Here is a 23,919-nt window from a genome sequence, read left to right on the forward strand (position 1 = left end):
CGACTCAGACTCCTCAGTTTAGGATTCCACCGACTCAGACTCCTCTAATTTGCATATTACAATTTTGTTGATTAAAAGTGTGTAACATGAAATTCGTCTCTTAACTGCCAACGTTTAGGAATTTTACAAGACAACTGAAGTGAGAAGGATATGGAGACTACTATATTTATTCCCTTTAGACTAAAACTAGTCCTTGGTAAGAGTACTTGTAAAAGGTACAAACCGGAACAAAGCACATCTATCAGGCCCTAGGCAATGTAAGTGTGGGTACATGTAAGAATGATGTGCAGGTACTCTGCAGGGGAATGAGGAGATTGTAAACAGACAACACCTCTGTGTTCAATGTGCACAGCATTCTCAGTGGATTCCCTGCAGCTCTGTGGGGAGTGCATGTGTAGAGTATAGTACTACTGTGTAACAAAGTAAACCTGAGACAGATGAAATTAAAGTTTTATACATACCTGGGGCTTCCTCCGGCCGCCTTCAGGATAAGCCCGACTGGCTCAAGTACCTGGACTCATAGCAGAAGATCCGGGTGGTGAAGGAGGACAGCGAGGGACTGATTAGCCTGAAGGGGGCTGGAGAAAGCCCCAGGTATGTATAAAACTTTACTTTTCATCCGTCTCAGGTACTCTTTAATTTGTAGTCACCAAACCAAATTTTAACCTCCCTGGCGGTTAATTTTTTTTCCCTAATTGAAAAAATCCTTTTTTTTTTTAATTTTTTTTTTTTGTTTCATGTAAAGCTACCAGAGTGGTAGCTACATGAAACACCACTAGAGGGCGCATGTGGCCCTCTAGTCCGATCGTCGCCGGCATCTATAGCATATATAACGCGTTCCCCTGTTTGGCTTCTCCTGTCGCCATGGCGACGATCGGGATGACGTCAGCCGACGTCCTGACATCTGGCACACCCGATCCAGCCCATAGCGCTGCCCGGAACTCATTGATCCGGGCAGCGCAGGGCTCTGGCGGGGGGCCCTCTTCAGCCGCTGCGTGCGGCCGATCGCCGCAGAGCGGCGGCGATCAAGCTGTGCGCGCGGCTAGCAAAGTGCTGGCTGCGCACACAGCAATTTACAGAATGAAAATCGCCCCACCAGGGGCTGAGATCTCCCCCTGCGCGGCATAGCCCGAGCTCAGCTCGGGCTTACCGCCAGGGAGGTTAACAACATATCAAATTATTTTATTTCATCAGCAAAGGGAGTGCATACATTTGCATAAATCAGCATCAATGCAGAATTATTTCCATCTCATTGACCATCTCTATTAGTGACAGGGCTACACATCAGGCTTTATTCTTACAGCATAGATGTTATTTAGTATATATAAGAGATTCCTGTGTACACATCATATATACAGTCACAATCAGATATGTATATCTGACCTTTAAAAATACAGCGACTGCTTTATTGAAGCAGCACAAGTAACTAATTTTGATTGGTTTATTTCATTTTTGTGGACTAAGCACAGCTATTACTGTATATACACATCATTTTTAATGACTATTATCTGAGAAATAGAACATTTTATCATATTTTCTATTTTAATTACAGTTACAAATTCATTAGGAGTCGGAGTCGGTGCATTTTTTCCCGACTCCAGGCTCCCAAAATTGCCCGACTCCGACTCCACAGCCCTGCTTATTTCTCTGTGTGCAAATATTTTCAATTTTACAATTTTTCGCCATAGTGCTCCTTTAAACAGAAAAATATTATTAGCATTGTAGCACTGAGAAGTCAGACTCCATTAAGCTTATACTGCTGTCTTTCTCGATCTATATAACCTATAATACGCTCAGTGACTGACAAGAAATCACTGGCTTAAACCAGATCTTAGTCTGCACAACAGTGTGTAAAATGCATCCACATCCAGCCTCAGACAATAACAAGTGCTATGCAGGAAAGGACTTCTATGTGTGCAGGTTTATTGCTGTCAGCAATATAAGGAAGACTTCAAATAAGTACATGTTGCACAATTTTCCTTTGCTATGCTTTTTTTTTCTACAGCTGCAAATAATAAATCTGCTAAAAATAAGTATATTCATGGCTCTGATCTGGGAAAAGTCAGCATTTCTGCAGAAAGCGTGCAGCTCAGGCTGGGCAACCTCACAAGTGGGTTCAGACCACAGTGACATCCCAGCACAAATGACAACTTTTCTGCTTTGGCCAATTATAAGAGTAGATCCCAATATATGGAATATATGGGAGAAACCTTTGAATAACTGACTACAGAGCGGGCTTGTAGATTCAGGCCTCGTTCACACCATTCAGCGCAGATGGTTGTGCGATCCAAATGCAACGCATACAATCGCATGCCATCTGCGCCGATTCCCACCGTAGTGAATGGGATCTGCGCTGCGATTCCCGAAAATGCATGCAGCAGTGCGATAACGCATTGTACTGCTGCGCAGCGCATATGTTGGGAGCTGTAGAATGGCTGTTTATACCCTTCTATCGTTCTTGCGTGTCGCACACTATGCGCGCTGCCAAGAGGCTCACGGCAGCGCGCATAGTCTGAACGAGCCCTTAATGGCATTTGAAGGAAACACCAACAGTGAAGCACCACTTCCTTAAAGTGGACCTGAACTCCGGCACAGGTCAGGAGGAAATCGTAGAGAAATGAACCCTATATGTATTTAGAGATTTTGCCTGTATAATCCCCCTTAATCTGTGACTAAACACAAGTTGTATTTTGAACCCTTAGCTGTATCAGCTGACTGCCAGGTAGGGAGCTAATTTGTAAACACAGAATGCTAACCCTGTGTCTGCTTCCATGAAAGCGGGAAGTAGACAATCTGCAGATTTATTGCAGGATATGTATCAGCTGTAACAATAACTTTTTTTTTTGTTTAAAGTGAATCTTAACCACTTAACGACCGCCCCCAGCCGATGGGCGGCGGCAAAGTCCGGGCCCAAACGACCGCAATACGCCCATCGGCGGGGGCGGCTGCGGGAGTGGCTATGCGGCGATCGCGTCATTTGTGACGCGATCAGCCGCCGGGGACTGGCTCCGCCCACTGCTCGCTGTAACCCGCCGGCCGTTCGGAAGCGCCGGCGGGTTACTAGCTGCCCGATCGCCGCACGGAAAGTGTATAATAGGCTTTGTAATGTATACAAAGCCTATTATACTGGCTGCCTCCTGCCCTGGTGGTCCCAGTGTCCGAGGGACCACCAGGGCAGGCTGCAGCCACCCTAGTCTGCACCCAAGCACACTGATTCCCCCCCCCCTGCCCCCTGATCGCCCACAGCACCCCTCAGACCCCCCCCCCTGCCCACCCCCCAGACCACTGTTTGCACCCAATCACCCCCCTAATCACCCATCAATCACTCCCTGTCACTATCTGTCAACGCTATTTTTTTTTTTAGTCCCTAATCTGCCCCCTACTCCCTCCTGATCACCCCCCACCCCTCAGATTCTCCCCAGACCCCCCCCCCCCCGTGTACTGTATGCATCTATCCCCCCTGATCACCTGTCAATCACCTGTCAATCACCCGTCAATCACCCCCTGTCACTGCCACCCATCAATCAGCCCCTAACCTGCCCCTTGCGGGAAATCTGATCACCCACCCACACCAATAGATCGCCCGCAGATCCGACATCAGATCACCTCCCAAATGCAGTGTTTACATCTCTTCTCTCCTCTAAACACCCACTAATTACCCATCAATCACCCCCTATCACCACCTGTCACTGTTACCCATCAGATTAGACCCTAATCTGCCCCTTGCCGGCACCCAATCACCCGCCCACACGCTCAGATTGCCCTCAGACCCCCCCTTATCAATTCGCCAGTGCAATATTTACATCTGTTATTCCCTGTAATAACCCACTGATCACCTGTCAATCACCCATCAATCACCCCCTGTCACTGCCACCCATCAATCAGCCCCTAACCTGCCCCTTGCGGGCAATCTGATCACCCACCCACACCAATAGATCGCCCGCAGGTCCGACATCAGATCACCTCCCAAATGCAGTGTTTACATCTCTTCTCTCCTCTAAACACCCACTAATCACCCATCAATCACCCCCTATCACCACCTGTCACTGTTACCCATCAGATTAGACCCTAATCTGCCCCTAGGGCACCCAATCACCCGCCCACACCTCAGAACGCCCTCAGACCCCAGCCCTGATCACCTCGCCAGTGCATTGCTTGCATCTATTTCCCCCCTCTAATCACACCTTGAGACACCCATCAATCACCTCCTGTCACCCCCTAGCACACCTACCCATCAGATCAGGCCCTAATTTGCCCCGTGTGGGCTCCTGATCACTCGGCCAAACCCTCAGATCCCCCTCAGACCCCCTTCCGATCACCTCCCCAGTGCATTGATTGCATCTATTTTCCCCTCTAACCGCCCCCTGAGACACCCATCAATCACCTCCTGTCACCCCCCTAGCACTCCTATCCATCAGAACAGGCCCAATACATCCTGTCATCTAAGAGGCCACCCTGCTTATGACCGGTTCCACAAAATTTGCCCCCTCATAGACCACCTGTCATCAAAATTTGCAGATGCTTATACCCCTGAACAGTCATTTTGAGGCATTTGTTTTCTAGACTACTCCTCGCGGTTTAGGGCCCCTAAAATGCCAGGGCAGTATAGGAACCCCACAAGTGACCCCATTTTAGAAAGAAGACACCCCAAGGTATTCTGTTAGGTGTATGATGAGTTCATAGAAGATTTTATTTTTTGTCAAAAGTTAGCGGAAATTGGATTTTTATTGTTTTTTTCACAAAGTGTCATTTTTCACTAACTTGTGACAAAAAATAAAATCTTCTACGAACTCACCATACCCCTAACGGAATACCTTGGGGTGTCTTCTTTCTAAAATGGGGTCACTTGTGGGGATCCTATACTGCCCTGGCATTTTAGGGGCCCTAAACCGTGAGAAGTAGTCTAGAAAACAAATGCCTCAAAATGACCTGTGAATAGGACGTTGGGCCCCTTAGCGCACCTAGGCTGCAAAAAAGTGTCACACGTGGTATCGCCGTACTCAGAAGAAGTAGTATAATGTGTTTTGGGGTGTATTTTTATACATACCCATGCTGGGTGGGAGAAATCTCTCTGTAAATGGACAATTGTGTGTAAAAAAAATCAAATAATTGTCATTTACAGAGATATTTCTCCCACCCAGCATGGGTATGTGTAAAAATACACCCCAAAACACATAATACTTCTCCCGAGTACGGCGATACCACATGTGTGGCACTTTTTTGCACCCTAACTGCGCTAAGGGGCCCAAAGTCCAATGAGTACCTTTAGGATTTCACAGGTCATTTTGCGACATTTGGTTTCAAGACTACTCCTCACGGTTTAGGGCCCCTAAAATGCCAGGGCAGTATAGGAATCCCACAAATGACCCCATTTTAGAAAGAAGACACCCCAAGGTATTCCGTTAGGAGTACGGTGAGTTCATAGAAGATTTTATTTTTTGTCACAAGTTAGCGGAAAATGACACTTTGTGAAAAAAAAAATTAAAATCAATTTCTGCTAACTTGTGACAAAAAAAAAAAAAAAACCTTCTATGAACTCACCATACTCCTAACGGAATACCTTGGGGTGTCTTCTTTCTAAAATGGGGTAATTTGTGGGGTTCCTATACTGTCCTGGCATTTTAGGGGCCCTAAACCGTGAGGAGTAGTCTTGAAACCAAATTTCTCAAAATGACCTGTGAAATCCTAAAGGTACTCATTGGACTTTGGGCCCCTTAGCGCAGTTAGGGTGCAAAAAAGTGCCACACATGTGGTATCGCCGTACTCAGGAGAAGTAGTATAATGTGTTTTGGGGTGTATTTTTCCACATACCCATGCTGAGTGGGAGAAATATCTCTATAAATAGACAATTGTGTGTAAAAAAAAATAAAAAATTGTCATTTACGGAGATATTTCTCCCACCCAGCATGGGTATGTGTAAAAATACACCCCAAAACACATTATACTACTTCTCCTGAGTACGGCAATACCACGTGTGGCACTTTTTTGAAGCCTAACTGCGCTAAGGGGCCCAAAGTCCAATGAGCATCTTTAGGCTTTACAGGGGTGCTTACAATTAGGCACCCCCCAAAATGCCAGGACAGTGAACACACCCCACAAATGACCCCATTTTGGAAAGTAGACACTTCAAGGTATTCAGAGAGGAGCATAGTGAGTCCGTGGCAGATTTCATTTTTTTTTGTCGCAAGTTAGAAGAAATGGAAACTTTTTTTTTTTTTTTCTTTTTTGTCAGAAAGTGTCATTTTCCGCTAACTTGTGACAAAAAATAAAATCTTCTATGAACGCACCATGCCTCTCACTGAATACTTTGGGATGTCTTCTTTCCAAAATGGGGTCATTTGGGGGGTATTTGTACTTTCCTGGAATTTTAGCCCCTCATGAAACCTGACAGGTGCGCAGAAAAGTCAGAGATGCTTGAAAATGGGAAAATTCACTTTTGGCACCATAGTTTGTAAACGCTATAACTTTTACCCAATCCAATAAATATACACTGAATGGTTTTTTTTTAATCAAAGACATGTAGCAGAATAACTTTCGCACTCAAATGTATAGGAAATTTTACTTTATTTGAAAAATGTCAGCACAGAAAGTTAAAAAAAAATCATTTTTTTTGCCAAAATTCATGTCTTTTTTGCTGAATATAATAAAAAGTAAAAATCGCAGGAGCAATCAAATAGCACCAAAAGAAAGCTGTATTAGTGACAAGAAAAGGAGGTAAAATTCATTTAGGTGGTAGGTTGTATGAGCGAGCAATAAACCGTGAAAGCTGCAGTGGTCTGAATGGAGAAAAAGGCTCTGGTCCTTAAGGGGCGAAAAGACTGTGGTCCTGAAGTGGTTAAAGGACAACTGAAGTGAGAAAAATATGGAGGCTGCCATATTTATTTTCTTTTAAACAATACCAGGTGCCTGACAGCCCTGCTGGTTTATTTGGCTGCAGTAGTGTCTAAATCACACCAGAAATAAGCATGCAGCTAATCTTGTCAGATCTGACAATAATGTAAGAAACACCTGGTGGGTGGGTGTGGGTGTATTAACTTACCTGGGGCTTCTACCAGCCCTTTGCAGCTGCCTAGCGCAGAGACTAGCCAATCCTATGGTCCCCCGCAGCACCCTAATTTTGCTTTGATCCACACACCTCCTAATCGCACTTCCATGGATGGGATCGCTCTCCACATGCGCAGTACAAAAATAAATCTCTACTGCGCATGTGCATAACACTCCTGGCGACAGGAGCGTGACTGAGGACACATGCAGCCACTGCTACGTATGTGCGGTGGCCCGTCAACTTGCCATTCGGCTGGAAGTGGGTTGCTGCGGGGGAAATGGAAAATTAGTGACATCACAGGTTCAGGGTGGCTGCAGAGGGCTGGTAAAAGCCCCAGTTAAGTTAAACCACTTTTTTTCTTATTACAGTTAAAGTTCCCTTTAAAGTGCTCTAAACCCGCAGCTGAACTCTGGTCCCCTACCTCTTCCTCCAGATTGTAAGTCTTTGGGCAGGGTCCTCCTTTTGTGTCCTACCTGATCATGCACCTCCATTACTGTGAACCCATGCTATACATCTAGCCTAATCTCCATGCTCCATCCAGTGACTGACGAAGCATTACCTTGTACTCATACTGTGCTGTGTGATGTGGTTTTCTTGTTTTCCTGTATTGTCATATTGCTGTATGTCACCCCTAAATATTGTCTGCAACCGAAACTAATGTCCAGCGCTGTGTAATATGTTGGCGCTTTATAAATAAATAAGGTTGTTATGCTGTTGCTTATCTTTTAGAGTGGAGAGGAAGTTCTGAGGTCAGGTCCACTTTAATAGCCCTGTAATCCAGCTAGACAGATACAGTGCTTCACAGCAGTGGGGGTGACAGAGCCTGACAGAGGTTACACTTGCTTCAGAGGCAAAGAACCACTGTATCTGCCCAGCTGCATTAAAGGGCTTTTAGGGGGCTTTGTATTTTCTCCTTCCATTGCCAATAGATCTATTTAGTACATATGATATGAAATATGATAAATATTGAGTTAGATGTAGAAGCTGCTGATTATGCCTGGCCTTGTGAGGATACTTATGAAATGTATAAACAATTGGTAGTCTGTTTTTCCATGATGGGGTATAAACTCCATGTATAACTGGATCATTTCTGAAGGTTTCTCGTCCGTTTGTGGACACATGATCTTGATTTGGGAGGGAAATGGGAGATAAATAGAAAACATGTTTTTCCTGTGTTTCTCTCCCCCACCCTTCAAGCATAATCACGTGCCAGCCATGATCACTGTGCACTCTCCATCCCTTACCTCAATTTAAAGCATACATTTTCAGCTCCCATAAAACGAGGAGGGGGAAAAAAAAAAAAAAAAAAAACCTTGATGGACAGATGAACTGCACACTGCCAGGCAGCTCAGGCTCCTGAACTCGGAGCAGATGAACTGCACACTGCCAGGCAGCTCAGGCTCCTGAACTCGGAGCAGATGAATTGCACACTGCCAGGCAGCTCAGGCTCCTGAACTCGGAGCAGATGAACTGCACACTGCCAGGCAGCTCAGGCTCCTGAACTCGGAGCAGATGAACTGCACACTGCCAGGCAGCTCAGGCTCCTGAACTCGGAGCAGATGAACTGCACACTGCCAGGCAGCTCAGGCTCCTGAACTCGGAGCAGATGAACTGCACACTGCCAGGCAGCTCAGGCTCCTGAACTCGATGCACAAATGAACTGCACACTGCCAGGCAGCTCAGGCTTCTGAACTCGATGCACAAATGAACCGCACACTGCCAGGCAGCTCAGGCTCCTGAACTCGGAGCAAATAAACTGCACACTGCCAGGAAGCTCAGGCTCCTGCCTGCCAGCCACGAGCACCTTTCAGCTACAATTTAAAGTGGGCTAATGGCAGCATTTGTAGCCCTACGTGTGCTGGCCATTCAGCACACCTGCATTGAGATGTAACTGTGCTACTGCTACCAGTCAGATTCCACTGCTGCTCAGTCTGCTGCAGGGGAGAAGGGTCGGAATACAGATCAAGCGCTGGCAATAGCATATGGGACTCCCCATTGGATTGCAACAGACCGATGGGATTTCTCCTTCCACCAGGATTCTCACTGGGCCACCACTCAGTGAACCATTGACAATCCTCTCTGGGGAGCGAGGATTCCCATTGGTCTGTTGCAATCTGGTAGAGCATGCCATGTTTCTGCCGAGGCTCCAAACCACAGAACACAGGAGAGATATTGGTGAAACGTATGCAGCGACCATCCTAGTAAGAATAGACAGTCTCTTCTCATAGGCTTTCACGGATTCCGTCAGTATCCACACAACATAAACTCACCCAAGGCGCTGCTTCTCTGGGCCCGCTAACAGGCGGCTGGATTTCCCTCCTTTCCCCCTCCCTCACTGCAAAGTTGGGAGTGGGCACCAGGGGATTTGAAATACTTACCCAAGAGGCTTCTCACGCAGTCCTCTGGTCCCCGCCGTGACCCTCCTATATGCTGGGGCCACGCTCTGGCTTACTTTGCAGACGGGGTCCTACTGTGCCTGAAGAGTAGCATGGCCCTGACATGATTACCAATAAGCCCTTGTCAATAATCTGCAGAGGACACCATGGGAAGCCTTTATAGGATCCACAGGCTTACCTCTTCTTAGGTAAGTATACTTTTTTGGGGGGGGGATTGGAGGCCTTAGGTAAACTTTAAAAAGACATACAAGTAAAATTTAATTAAATCATTCTTTCCCAGATTTAGGGGTACTTTACAGGTGGGGGCAATGGATGGCCTTTTTAAAGTGCAAGTTTGATTAACAGTCTCTTTGCTGTTCTTGTGATCAGAAATGAAATGTTTCTTCCATTAATGACACCCTCACGTGCAATTCATGGTGCATTGACACATGCAGTTGCTGCATAGAGAGGAATGGGATAATCGATGCAATGCTTTGCACACAGCTCAGTCACCTTCCTAGCTGATTATTATTTTATTATTATTTAGTATTTATATAGCGCCGACATATTACGCAGCGTTGTACAGTGTATATATATATATATCTTGTCACTAACTGTCCCTCAAAGGAGCTCACAATCTAATCCCTACCATTGCCATATATCTATATTATGTAGTGTAAGCACTGTAGTCTAGGGCCAATTTTTTTTTTAGGGGGAGCCAATTAACTTATCTGTATGTTTTTGGAATGTGGGAGGAAACCGGAGTGCCCGGAGGAAACCCACACAGACACGGAGAGAACATACAAACTCTTTGCAGATAGTGCCCTGGCTGGGATTCGAACCAGGGACCCAGCGCTGCAAGGCGAGAGATCTAACCACTACGCCACCGTGCTGCTGATGGACTTTTGTTTGTGTACATTGTAAACAGTATGCAGTAAGCACAATACAGCAGCTCTTTACTGTTCATCCAACTAATCTAATTCCGCTACTGAAGCAGTTGTAGTGGATTTCTGCAGGTAAAGGAACACTACCACACAAAAATGTAATTTATATACAAATAAAATGTACATTTCTCCCAGGGTAAACACACACTATGAATTACTATTTTCCTATGTTGCTGTCACTTAAAATATGTAGTGATAATCTGACAGATCTGACACATTTTGGACTAATTGTCAGTAAAGACAGCACCATCCCTGGAGCTATTCAAATCCAGACTGAAAAGCTACCTGTTTAGCCTGGCATTTCCAGACTTATACAATTCTTCCTCTGTACCACGATGGTCGGAGCCATGCTTATGCGCTTTGAGTCCCATGGGAGAAAAGTGCTTTACAAATGTTATTTGTTGTTGTTGTTGTAGTAGTAGTTTAAAGGTAGCCATACACTTATAAATTTTACAGCAGATTCGACCATCAGATAGATTTCAGTAAGATGCCTGTCAAGTCCAATCTGACAGGAATCTGATGTGTGCCACACACAAGGAACAGATTTCAAATAGATTTCAGAATTAAATCTATTGAAAATCGATCTAAAATGCATTATTGGACCATTAGATCCAATGCAACTCTATGGGCCAGCAGCAGATCGACCTAGATTTTCCATCCTGTCAGATAGATCAAATGGATCGAAATCGGCTGCAAATCGATCGAATGGGGAATTTGATACAATTGATTTCTGATCGATTCTATAGAATCGATCGATGGCTGAAATCGACCAGTGTATGGGCCCCTTTACTCCTCATGGGGGATTCTCTGTTAGTTCTTTATTTACAAAAGCACTTACTGAACTGCAGTGGTTTGGTCCAACTGCCATAATAGTGCACAAATAAGTAGAGAAGCTGGCCAGCATATTTGTATAAAATGCTTTCCAGGCTGTGCTTTTGCCAAGATTAAGGCTGGATTCACAGTGGTCAGGTGCATATTACACACCATAAAAGTGTGAACTGCAATGGAGACAGGACATAGACTTTAATGCAAAGCTTGCATGCAGTGAGTTAGAATAACGTGCTCCGTTACTGTGAACAGGCCCATAGAAGTGTATGGGCAGTGAGTTGTCATGCAGAAATTTTCTGAAAAGCAACTGAGCACTGTAAACCTAGCCTTAAAGGAGTTATCAGGCAATATGAACAAAATAAGCACTACTTACCCGGGGCTTCCTCCAGCCCCAAGCTCCCAGCATGTCCCTCGCTGCAGCTCTGCCGTAGCTCCATCCCGATCCCTGGCGATGAAGTCAGGGCGACCTCCAGGTCGGCCTGTACTGCGCCTGCGCGAGCGTCGCTGTCAATCACCGACAGGTGGACCGGAGCGGACTGCGCAGGCGCAGCAGTTCTGTGCCTGCGCAGTCCGCTCTGGTCCACATGGCGGTGATTGACAGCGCCGCTCATGCAGGCGCGGTACAGGCAGACCTGTAGGTCGCCTTGACGTCATCGCCGGGGAACGGGACGGAGCTGCGGCTGACGGCAGAGCTGCAGCGAGGGACATGCTGGTAGCTTGGGGCTGGAGGAAGCCCCGGGTAAGTAGCGTTTATTTGGTTCATATTGCCTGATAACTCCTTTAAGCTACTGAGAAACTCCCAAGAGGTGATGGACTAGTCCAAAATTTGTCAGCTTTTTACTGCCTACGATAAAGGGACAGTACCAGGAAAAAAAAATGGTAGTATATTTTACCCTGAAGAAATGTACATTTGTATGCAATTCAAACTTCACCTTTTTTATTATCTTCTGTCGATCAAACTTGCACTTTGAAAATACTATCCATTGGTTCCCACCTGTAAAGTACCACTTAGTCAGGAAGAAAAACTATTGATTTAAGCTCATGTAGATGACCTTATCCAGAGAAGCCTGATGCTGCACATTGTCTTAGGGATTCCTCCCATTCCACATGTCCGGTCCTCTTCTACTCCCCAGCCTCCCGGAAGGCATACCTATAAATATGCTGCCGGGAGACTTGGGCGCAGGATACAGCCGGTATACAGCTTACTCAGCTCCTGCACAAGTCCCGGCGGCGCTAATTACTATTCCCCCTCCAGGTCGCCGTGAATAGTAGGGAATGATGTAATTCGCTGAAGCCGTAATCCCTATTACGGTCTATGGTGGCCCTGGCTGTGCCTAAATCTCGTGCACTGTTTTAACAGCGCTCACCCGGAAGATCCTTCAAACGACATTGAGCGATTCTGAACTACACAAGCACGAGTTTCAAACCCCACATGAACAATGAAAGAGAGCGCTGGTCAAGCTCTTCCTTTAGTTGTGCATGCACGGTTTGAAACTCGTATCTGTGCAGTTCTGAACTGCTCATCACCGCTGGAGGGCACTTCTGGGAAGCTATTCAATGGAGGGATCCAGAGGAATACTTCAGACCGGTGAAAGGGATTGGGAGGGACCCCAAAGACCACAAGCAGCATCAGGAGTCTATGGAGGAGGTAATCTAGCCCACCATGGGATTCATTCAATTACTTTCCCTAATTCAGGGGTACTTTAACCCTCCTGGCGGTATAAAAAATTCCACCAGGAGGCAGCGCAGCAGTTGTTTTTTTTAAAATCATGTAGCGAGCCCAGGGCTCGCTACATGATAGCCGCTACTCAGCGGCAACCCCCTGCCCGCTTCGATCGCCTTCGGCGATCTCCGATCAGGAAATCCCGTTCAAAGAACGGGATTTCCTGGAGGGCTTCACCCGTCGCCATGGCGACGGGGCGGGATGACGTCACCGACGTCATTGGGAGTCCCGATCCACCCCTCGGCTCTGCCTGGCACTGATTGGCCAGGCAGCGCACGGGGTCTGGGGGGGCCGCGCGCCGTGACGGATAGCGGCGATCGAGCGCGGGGCGGCGGCGTTCGGTGTGCTGGCGCAGCTAGCAAAGTGCCAGCTGCGTCCAGCAAAAAAAAAAAAAAAATTAAGTAAATCGGCCCAGTAGGGCCTGAGAAAACCTGCTGCGCGGCTTACCCCGAACGTAACCGCCAGGAAGGTTAAGCCCAGTTCCGGGGGAAAAATACGTTTGTGTAGTAAGGTGTTAGAACCGGTTATGGATTTTTTTTGTGTTGCTGCCATATGTGAGATTTTCCTTCACTTCCTGATCAGGCAGGAAGTGCAGACATCTATCAAACTCACTTCAAAGGTTCGATACACACCCAAGTAGAAATGAAGGTTCCTGATACCGTAGTGCCTTCCCAGTCCTCGCTCAGTCAAGTCACTCAAGCTCCATCCCTGGTTGAAGTTCTGCGGCAGGCTGGGTCTTCAGTACTCCGGCATCATTCCAAACTATTACCGTCCCTAAGCGCTTCTGAAGATGAGCGCATCCATACTGTGCATGTGCAAGCCAGAACTTCTGTGAGCGGAGTACAGTCGTGTACGGCACGGAACCAACAGGACGGAGCAAAGACCGAGAAGGCTCTGTGGAACCCAAACCTTTCCTTAGGTATACATTAAAACTGAAGGGAGTTTCTAATTTCAGCTTTAAATTTTATTTCTGTTTGATCATCTTCAGGGCAGTGGCCTGCTGGAGGTCATTTTTTAGGGCTTTGGCAGCACTCATCCTGTTCCTCCTTGCCCAAAGGAGCAGATTCCAGTCCTGTGGATGGGTTAAAGACTTCTTTTACATCCCAGTTGTATTACTACACTTAAAACCAGGGCTGTGGAGTCGGTACAAAAATCTTCCGACTCCTCGGTTTATGAAACCACGACTGAGTACCCAAAATGGCTCAGACTCCGACTCCTTAGTCTAATACTTAACAGGGCTGTGGATTTTGTACAAAAATCTTCCGACTCCAACTCCTCGGTTTATGAAACCACGACTCCGACTCCTCGGTTTATGAAACCACGACTCCGACTCCTCGGTTTATGAAACCACGACTCCGACTCCTCGGTTTATGAAACCACGACTCCGACTCCAACTCCAACTGCCCAAAATTGTCCGACTCCAACTCCGACTCCACAGCCCTGCTTAAAACATTTTAAAAATAAAGTTATATACTCGCCTATTAGGAGGGAATAGAGCCTTCCCATTTCTCTCTCTGTGACCTCGTTCCAGTGCTGTCCTTCCAGTAAAGACGGTCGGCCTGCAGGCCCAACACATCTATGGGCCTCCTCATTGGGTAGGCTTCAGGCGTACTTCTTTAGATGAGCGGATCTTTACTGCGCATGCGCGAGTGCAGTAGGGAGCCACTTGTTATCAGAAATACTCGGGACCCGAGTTCTAATGAAGCCTGCACATAGAGTCCCACTGACACAGCTGAGTGTGAACTTTGAACAAGGACAGCGTGAAACAACAGGACAGAGAGAGGCCTGGGAATGCTCAGCATTGTTCCCCAACCCTGTCCTCAAGGCCCACCAACAGTGCATGTTTTGCGGGAAACCACACACAATCACAGGTGAGATAATTCGTGTCTCAGCAGAGCTGATTACCTACCTCTACACATGCACTGTTGGTGGGCCTTAAAGAGGAACGCCAGTGAAAATAATGTAATAAAAAAAAGGTGCTTCATTTTTACAATAATTATGTATAAATGATTTAGTCCATGTTTGCCCATTGTAAAATCTTAAATCCCTGATTTACATTTTGACATTACATGGTGACATTTTTACTGCGGGCAAGTGATGTAGCTGCTGCTTGCTTTTTTAGCAGTTGTAAACTTCTGTAAACAGCCATTTCCCACAATGCAACAGGGTTCACAGACAGGAAACTACCAGGAGTACCATGGTCCTCAGAGTTTCTTGTGGGAGGGCTTTCACCACAATATCAGCCATACAGAGCCCCCTGATGATCCGTTTGAGAAAAGGAATAGATTTCACATGTAAAAAGGGGGCATCAGCTACTGATTGGGATGAAGTTCAATTCTTAGTACTGGTTTCTCTTAAACTACATTATCCACCACTACAGTATAGCTACATCCTCTGTGACTTCAACTAAACCACGGGTCAGTAGATATAAGTCTTGTAGCAGAAGCCGTGCTTTGCAGGATTGGGCTTGCTCCTGTGCACATTTCTGGCACTATCTGATGCAGCACTAATTGGTGAATGGGAATATATGTTTCCTGAGCTAATGAGATTGATTTTTACCATTAAAAATACTTTAATTTTCCAAGTTCATAGTGAAAAATACACTCTGTTGCATTATTTCAGAATCAATATCTTCACCATAAATTGTGACCAGAACATAATCTAAGTTTCAGGATAAGCGGTAAGAATAGCCAAACAAAATTTGTGTTTTTCATCTACAGTAGCACTTTATTTTTAAACTGGAATTGGTAGAACTGAGAAATAATGTGTTTTTTTTCAAATTTTTTTCCTTGTTTTCCTATTAAAATTCATAGAAAACAAAATTGTTCGAGAGAAAAAAATGGCATACAATGAAAGCCTAGTTTGTCTTGAAAAATATATATTTCATTTCTGTGTCATAAGTAGGGATAAAGTTATTTCTGATTAAATAAGGACATAGCTAAACTGTCAAAACTGCTCTGGTCCATAAGTGGGAAACAAGGTCTGGATGCGAAGTGGTTAAGGACAGGGTTGGGGAACACCGTCTATGGGAGCCAGAGCATTCCCTCTACATAGGTAAGGATCTAATCTGAAGCTTCAGGTTTGCTCTAATGATTGTGTCTGTGGCAACAGTACATTTTGTTTTCATGAAAAAGCAATAGGTGTGCATCAACAACAACAAAACTGTACTTTTCTGTTAGCCGGGCGCATCCACTAGGTGGCGATAAAACTCCACCAGAATTACATCTTTCCCTACTATCCATGACGGCCTGGAGGGGTAACAGTAAATCGCGCCACCTAGTGAATGTGCCCGGCTAACGGAAAAGTACCCAAAAAACATATTAGACATGAATCTGTCCATTTATTGAGGCTTGTTCCCACTTATGACTGCAGTTTGAGACATGTGCATTCATATACATGAAAAGGCCCGCATACACTGATTATACAAAGAGTCCAAAAATACAAACTGCATGTGGGCAAAAAGCGCATTATGGGCTGCCAAGTGCGTTTCTGCATGCACAAAGACGTATCTGGTGGAAGTGTGGCCTACCCCAAATGGATACAAATGGATATTGTAGCAGCAAACAAGCTGTGAATAACAGGCACTATGAATGAGCTGCAGAAAATGGGCAGGTAAGGTGCAGATTGCAACACGCAGTGTATAGCAGGTGAAGTGCAGATTGCAACACGCAGTGAACAGCAGGTGAAGTACAGATTGCAACATGCAGTGAACAGCAGGTGAAGTACAGATTGCAACAAGCAGTGAACAGCAGGTGAAGTACAGATTGCAACAAGCAGTGAACAGCAGGTGAAGTGCAGATTGCAACACGCAGTGCATAGCAGGTGAAGTGCAGATTGCAACACGCAGTGCATAGCAGGTGAAGTGCAGATTGCAACACGCAGTGCATAGCAGGTGAAGTGCAGATTGCAACATGCAGTGCATAGCAGGTGAAGTGCAGATTGCAACACGCAGTGCATAGCAGGTGAAGTGCAGATTGCAACACGCAGTGCATAGCAGGTGAAGTGCAGATTGCAACACGCAGTGCATAGCAGGTGAAGTGCAGATTGCAACAAGCAGTGAACAGCAGGTGAAGTACAGATTGCAACATGCAGTGAACAGCAGGTGAAGTACAGATTGCAACATGCAGTGAACAGCAGGTGAAGTACAGATTGCAACATGCAGTGAACAGCAGGTGAAGTACAGATTGCAACATGCAGTGAACAGCAGGTGAAGTAGAGATTGCAACATGCAGTGAACAGCAGGTGAAGTACAGATTGCAACATGCAGTGAACAGCAGGTGAAGTACAGATTGCAACATGCAGTGAACAGCAGGTGAAGTACAGATTGCAACATGCAGTGAACAGCAGGTGAAGTACAGATTGCAACATGCAGTGAACAGCAGGTGAAGTACAGATTGCAACATGCAGTGAACAGCAGGTGAAGTGCAGATAGCAGCACACAGTGTAGAGCAGGTGAAGTGCAGATATTTGCAACATGCAGTGCATAGCAAGTAAAGTGCAGATATTTGCAACACGCAGTGTATAGCAAGTGGAGTGCAGATATTTGAAACACGCAGTGTATAGCAAGTGAAGTGCAGATATTTGAAACACGCAGTGTATAGCAAGTGAAGTGCAGATATTTGCAACACGCAGTGTATAGCAAGTGCAGATATTTGCAACACGCAGTGTATTGCAAGTGAAGTGCAGATATTTGCAGCATGCAGTGTATAGCAAGTGAAGTGCAGATATTTGCAGCATGCAGTGTATAGCAAGTGAAGTATAGATTGCAACATGCAGTGTATAGCATTTGAAGTGCAGATAGCAGCACACAGTGTACAAGTGAAGTGCAGATTGCACCCGCAGTGTATATCAAGTGACAGGTAAACGCCATTCACCTCAGTTTCTTTTCATATTTGAACTTCCACTGGAAAAATTCCACCCAAAAATCTGATTGATTGTTTTGAACAACACCTACTACCCATTTACATGTGGCAAGGAATGGATAAGTTGTTATACTGAAGAGTTATGAGGTGTGTAATGCTTCTCATAGGCAAGCTGTCATAAAGGGGACAGGTGTGAGTACAGCAGAGGGGTTCCTGACATCTAAACATCTGAGATATGCGACAAGGACGTGATGCACTCTGGGGTGACGCCGTGACGTGTGACTAAGGTGTGTGACATTTAACCATTAGAGATATGTGACAAGGACTGGAGGCACTCTGGGGTGTGTAATGTGACATTAACAACAGCTACAGTTTTCCTTCTGAGGGTACCGGTAGTACAAATCATGCTATACAGCAGGGCTGCCCAATAGGTGTATCATGATCTACCGGTAGATCGCGACCACCTGATTGGTAGATCATGGCCTCGTCCCATTGAGTTTTGCGGCCAACAGCTGTAGAATGCGGTCGATTGGCTGCATCCTATCAGATTCTGCTGCCGGTCGCTGTGTTCATACATACAGCGCTATACAGCCAATCAGGAGGAAAGAGGCGTGGCCATTCGGGAGGAGAGAGGCGCGACTGAGGAGCCAGGGACAGCTCTGCCATGACAGTGTCATGGCTGGGGGCGGAGCCTGAAGCAAACTTTCACCTCCACTCACGCTGCGCGCCGGAGCCTCCCTCGGCCGCCAAATTGCATATCTGCCCTCCAGGCAGTCGCGGCTGAGGGAGTGAAGCCAGGACGCCACCGCTGGAGGGAGGTAAGCGTGCCCGCCCTATACTAAAGGCACAGCTTACCTCTACTGAGGCACATATACCCAGCTATCCTATACTGAAGGCACATATACCCAGCTATCCTATATTGAAGGCACATATACCCAGCTATCCTATACTGAAGGCACATATACCCAGCTATCCTATACTGAAGGCACATATACCCAGCTATCCTATACTGAAGGCACATATACCCAGCTATCCTATACTGAAGGCACATATACCCAGCTATCCTATACTGAAGGCACATATACCCAGCTATCCTATACTGAAGGCACATATACCCAGCTATCCTATACTGAAGGCACATATACCCAGCTATCCTATACTGAAGGCACATATACCCAGCTATCCTATACTGAAGGCACATATACCCAGCTATCCTATACTGAAGGCACATATACCCAGCTATTCTATACTGAAGGCACATATGCCCAGCTATTCTATACTGAAGGCACATATACCCAGCTATCCTATACTGAAGGCACATATACCCAGCTATCCTATACTGAAGGCACATATACCCAGCTATCCTATACTGAAGGCACATATACCCAGCTATCCTATACTGAAGGCACATATACCCAGCTATCCTATACTGAAGGCACATATACCCAGCTATCCTATACTGAAGGCACATATACCCAGCTATCCTATACTGAAGGCACATATACCCAGCTATCCTATACTGAAGGCACATATACCCAGCTATCCTATACTGAAGGCACATATACCCAGCTATCCTATACTGAAGGCACATATACCCAGCTATCCTATACTGAAGGCACATATACCCAGCTATTCTATACTGAAGGCACATATGCCCAGCTATTCTATACTGAAGGCACATATACCCAGCGATCCTATACTGAAGGCACATATGCCCAGCTATCCTATACTGAAGGCACATATGCCCAGCTATCCTATACTGAAGGCACATATACCCAGCGATCCTATACTGAAGGCACATATGCCCAGCTATACTGCCCTCTGCAAATTTTAAAGTAACTCGCGAGCCGAAAAAGTGTGGGCAAACCTGCTATACAGGAACCTGTGTGACGCGTACATTTGAAATCGGCGCCGGTAGACTTGGGCGCAGGATACAGCGTTATATAGCTGATCCTGCTTCTGCACAAGTCCGGGCCGATTTAATTACTATTCCCCCTCCAGGCCGCCATGGATAGTGGGGGAATGAAATAATTCGGCTTCCAGCGATTGCTGGAGGCCGAATTATTATGTTTTTAAGCAACTTCGGCTCTGTCTTCTGACGGAGCCGACGTTACTCACTGAGCACTTCAATAGGAATGATTCCTATTGAAGTCTATGGAGGCGCCGGTTGCGCCCAAATCTAGCAGCGCTGAAAAGCACTGCTCCGGGTGTGACAAGCAGGTGGTATTTACCATGAAGAAATACATTTTTTCCTCTCATGTTATATCTCTAACTAGACCAGGGGTGCCCACACTTTTTAGTCTTGTGAGCTACTTTAAAAATTAACAAGTCAAAATGATCTACCTATGTACAATTTTAGGAGCACAATTGTATATAAAGAATAGAAAATGTAGTGGGGTCGGGATCTACCTTGAAGTCCTTGTGATCTACTGGTTGATCAAGATTTACCTAATGGACACCCCTAAACTAGACCTGAGGCCCGTTACAATAATGGGCATTAGGCCTTGCCCGCTACGCCCCTCTCAACTCTAGCTTCCCCCCCCCCCCCGGTTGCCCCCGCAACATTGCCCACACGGTCAGCGTGCATGCGCACGGCCACTACGAGTACGCAGACGATACACGCACACAACCAGGGCTGTGGAGTCAGAGCAATTTTGGGTACCCGGAGTCGTCTATTTCATAAACTGAGGAGTCGGAGTCGTCTGATTATTGTACAAAATCCACAGCCCTGTTAAGTATTAGACTAAGGAGTCGGAGTCGAAGCCATTTTGGGTACCCGGAGTATGAGTTGGAGTCGTGGTTTCATAAACTGAGGAGTCAGAAGATTTTTGTACTGACTCCACAGCCCTGCGCACAACACCCGCAATGCGCACAGTGCATCATGCGCGGACAAGCCAGTACACCCAGCACCTGTCCTCCTGTGCTGTCTAAAGTCCGGCCATGTGCCGCGCACTGGCCTAAACGTACGGACGCAGGGACACAGGCAGATTATGTAGGATTTTTGTTTTTTAACCTATACAAGAATCTGATAATGCTGCACGTTTGCATTTTTTTTCTTTAATTCAACCCAAAATACAATTCAGTCTGCAGAAGTGTGCATGCAGTGCAGGAACCAGTGTGCAGAGGTGTGTGTGTTCAGTGCAGGCGCATACAAATGCATCAGCAAAAGGAGAAAAACGTAGTTGGCACTACAGCACGAAACAGCTGACGCTGGAGCGGTGCGGACAGGATTATTGCACTTCTTTTCTTATGGTGCACCCTGCGTGCTCTGATATAGTAGAGGTCACTTGTAATACAAATGAGGAGAAGGATGTATTATCGGCACTGCAGGTGCTTTATTCCATCAAGGTACTTGGTAAAAACATGCAAATAAAAATGACGTGTCACAGAAATCACATACCATGGACAAGTAGTGCGGTGGGTGCTGGGCAAAGTCTGCCTGACGGCCGTTTCGCGCTATATATGCACTTCGCCGGAGGCTGCTACCAAGCAGTAGCAGCCTCCGTCGAAGCGCATATATAGCGCGAAACGGCCGCCAGGCAGACTTTGCCCAGCACCCACCACACTACTTGTCCATGGTATGTGATTTCTGTGACACGTCATTTTTATTTGCATGTTTTTACCAAGTACCTTGATGGAATAAAGCACCTGCAGTGCCGATAATACCTCCTTCTCCTCATTTGTATTGCATACAAATGCATGCTTTGTAGGGATCAGTTTACAGAAATATTTCCGGTAATGGAATTATATTACGGTATATGGTTGCATGCTGTGCAGGGACAGGGCTGTATTGCTTTGTGCTGTGAAAGGACTAAGCTGTAAACCTGCGTGCAGTGGCTACAGTGAGTCATTTTGTGAAGAAACTGCAGCGAGCCGACTTCTGTGAAGCCAGTGCAGCGGGCAGAGTGCTGTGCGGCAGATGCAGTGAGGATAGTTTTGTGCGGCAGATGCAGTGAGCATAGTTTTGTGCGGCAGATGCAGTGAGCATAGTTTTGTGCGGCAGATGCAGTGAGCATAGTTTTGTGCGGCAGATGCAGTGAGCATAGTTTTGTGCGGCAGATGCAGTGAGCATAGTTTTGTGCGGCAGATGCAGTGAGCATAGTTTTGTGCGGCAGATGCAGTGAGCATAGTTTTGTGCGGCAGATGCAGTGAGCATAGTTTTGTGCGGCAGATGCAGTGAGCATAGTTTTGTGCGGCAGATGCAGTGAGCATAGTTTTGTGCGGCAGATGCAGTGAGCATAGTTTTGTGCGGCAGATGCAGTGAGCATAGTTTTGTGCGGCAGATGCAGTGAGCATAGTTTTGTGCGGTAGATGCAGTGAGCATAGTTTTGTGCGGTAGATGCAGTGAGCATAGTTTTGTGCGGTAGATGCAGTGAGCATAGTTTTGTGCGGTAGATGCAGTGAGCATAGTTTTGTGCGGTAGATGCAGTGAGCATAGTTTTGTGCGGTAGATGCAGTGAGCATAGTTTTGTGCGGTAGATGCAGTGAGCATAGTTTTGTGCGGTAGATGCAGTGAGCATAGTTTTGTGCGGCAGATGCAGTGAGCATAGTTTTGTGCGGCAGATGCAGTGAGCATAGTTTTGTGCGGCAGATGCAGTGAGCATAGTTTTGTGCGGCAGATGCAGTGAGCATAGTTTTGTGCGGCAGATGCAGTGAGCATAGTTTTGTGCGGCAGATGCAGTGAGCATAGTTTTGTGCGGCAGATGCAGTGAGCATAGTTTTGTGCGGCAGATGCAGTGAGCATAGTTTTGTGCGGTAGATGCAGTGAGCATAGTTTTGTGCGGTAGATGCAGTGAGCATAGTTTTGTGCGGTAGATGCAGTGAGCATAGTTTTGTGCGGTAGATGCAGTGAGCATAGTTTTGTGCGGTAGATGCAGTGAGCATAGTTTTGTGCGGTAGATGCAGTGAGCATAGTTTTGTGCGGTAGATGCAGTGAGCATAGTTTTGTGCGGTAGATGCAGTGAGCATAGTTTTGTGCGGTAGATGCAGTGAGCATAGTTTTGTGCGGCAGATGCAGTGAGCATAGTTTTGTGCGGTAGATGCAGTGAGCATAGTTTTGTGCGGTCTATGCAGTGAGTTGAGTGCTGTGCAGTTGATGCAGTGAGTTGAGTTCTGTGCAATAGATGTAGTTCTGTGTGCGAACGCAGCAGGTGGAGTTGAGTGTAGTGAGTAGAGTTATGCAGGGCAGGCAGCGTGCTCAGCACTGCACGGAGGGGAGTGGTGAAAGGACGGACAGTGTAGCACTCACCGGCCAGCAGGCGCGCAGCACCGCTCAGGGCTCGGGCGGGACAGCCGCTCCATGGCACGAGGCGGGCGGCACAGCACACGCTCCTCACCCCGCTCAGCACTCTCAGCGCCATCTTCCAGTGCGCGGCCCCGCCACAGCTCGGTCACAGCGCCGTCTGCGCGCTCCCGCCGTGCATGCGCCACCCAGCGGAGAGGACACGAGGAAGGTTATGTAATGCAGCGTCCTTCACGCTGATCAATAATAATATAGAACCTTATAGAGCTGCAGGGAATTATAATGGATGCTGCCCGTCTTGTACAACATCAGTGACGTCTGTGCAGCCAGGCCATGCATGCAGTGCCAACCAAATGACCTACCTCATGGGAATAACCTACACACTGCACTGACCCCTTTATTCTAACCACCTTCAGGGGCAAACCCAGGATTATTTTAAGGGGAAGAGGGAGGCATCCTGAAAAGTCTGTCAGCCATGCACAATATAATAATATGCTTGGACATTAGAGCTATTCTGGGGACAGTCAGTCACCTGACTACTATGTGCTCTGTAAAGTGCTGCAGTATATGTCACTGCTATATAAATACATAATATTAATAATAACCATACCTCCCAACATTTTGAGATGAGAAAGAGGGACACTTAAGCCATACCCCTGATCATACCCCTAGTCACGCATACCATCAAGTTTTCATAAGAAAATAATTCTGTTTTATAATTCAAACCACACTGGTCCTTCCTAACCAGGTTCATTTTCCTTCATATTAACATTTAAGGTACTTTTCCGTTAGCCGGGCGCTACCGCTAGGTGGCGCTAATTACTCTTCCCCCTCCAGGCCGCCATGGATAGTAGGGAAAGATGTAACTCTGCTGCCAGCGATTGCTGGAGTTACATCTTT

General features: G+C 46.5%; 1 protein-coding gene across 1 annotated transcript in view; it reads right to left on the bottom strand.

Moving 5' to 3' along the window:
- The window catches only part of GCSH (glycine cleavage system protein H), a 45,653-nt gene extending 22,471 nt beyond the window's left edge, over window positions 1-23,182 (bottom strand). The window contains exon 1 of the mRNA XM_068261590.1: window positions 23,026-23,182. Coding sequence (XP_068117691.1) covers window positions 23,026-23,137 — 112 coding nt within the window. The 5' untranslated portion in view covers window positions 23,138-23,182. The remainder of the gene's footprint in view (window positions 1-23,025) is intronic.
- Window positions 23,183-23,919: the final 737 nt, after the last annotated feature.

This window comes from Hyperolius riggenbachi, chromosome 11 (assembly GCF_040937935.1).
Source record: "Hyperolius riggenbachi isolate aHypRig1 chromosome 11, aHypRig1.pri, whole genome shotgun sequence".
NCBI lineage: Eukaryota > Metazoa > Chordata > Amphibia > Anura > Hyperoliidae > Hyperolius > Hyperolius riggenbachi.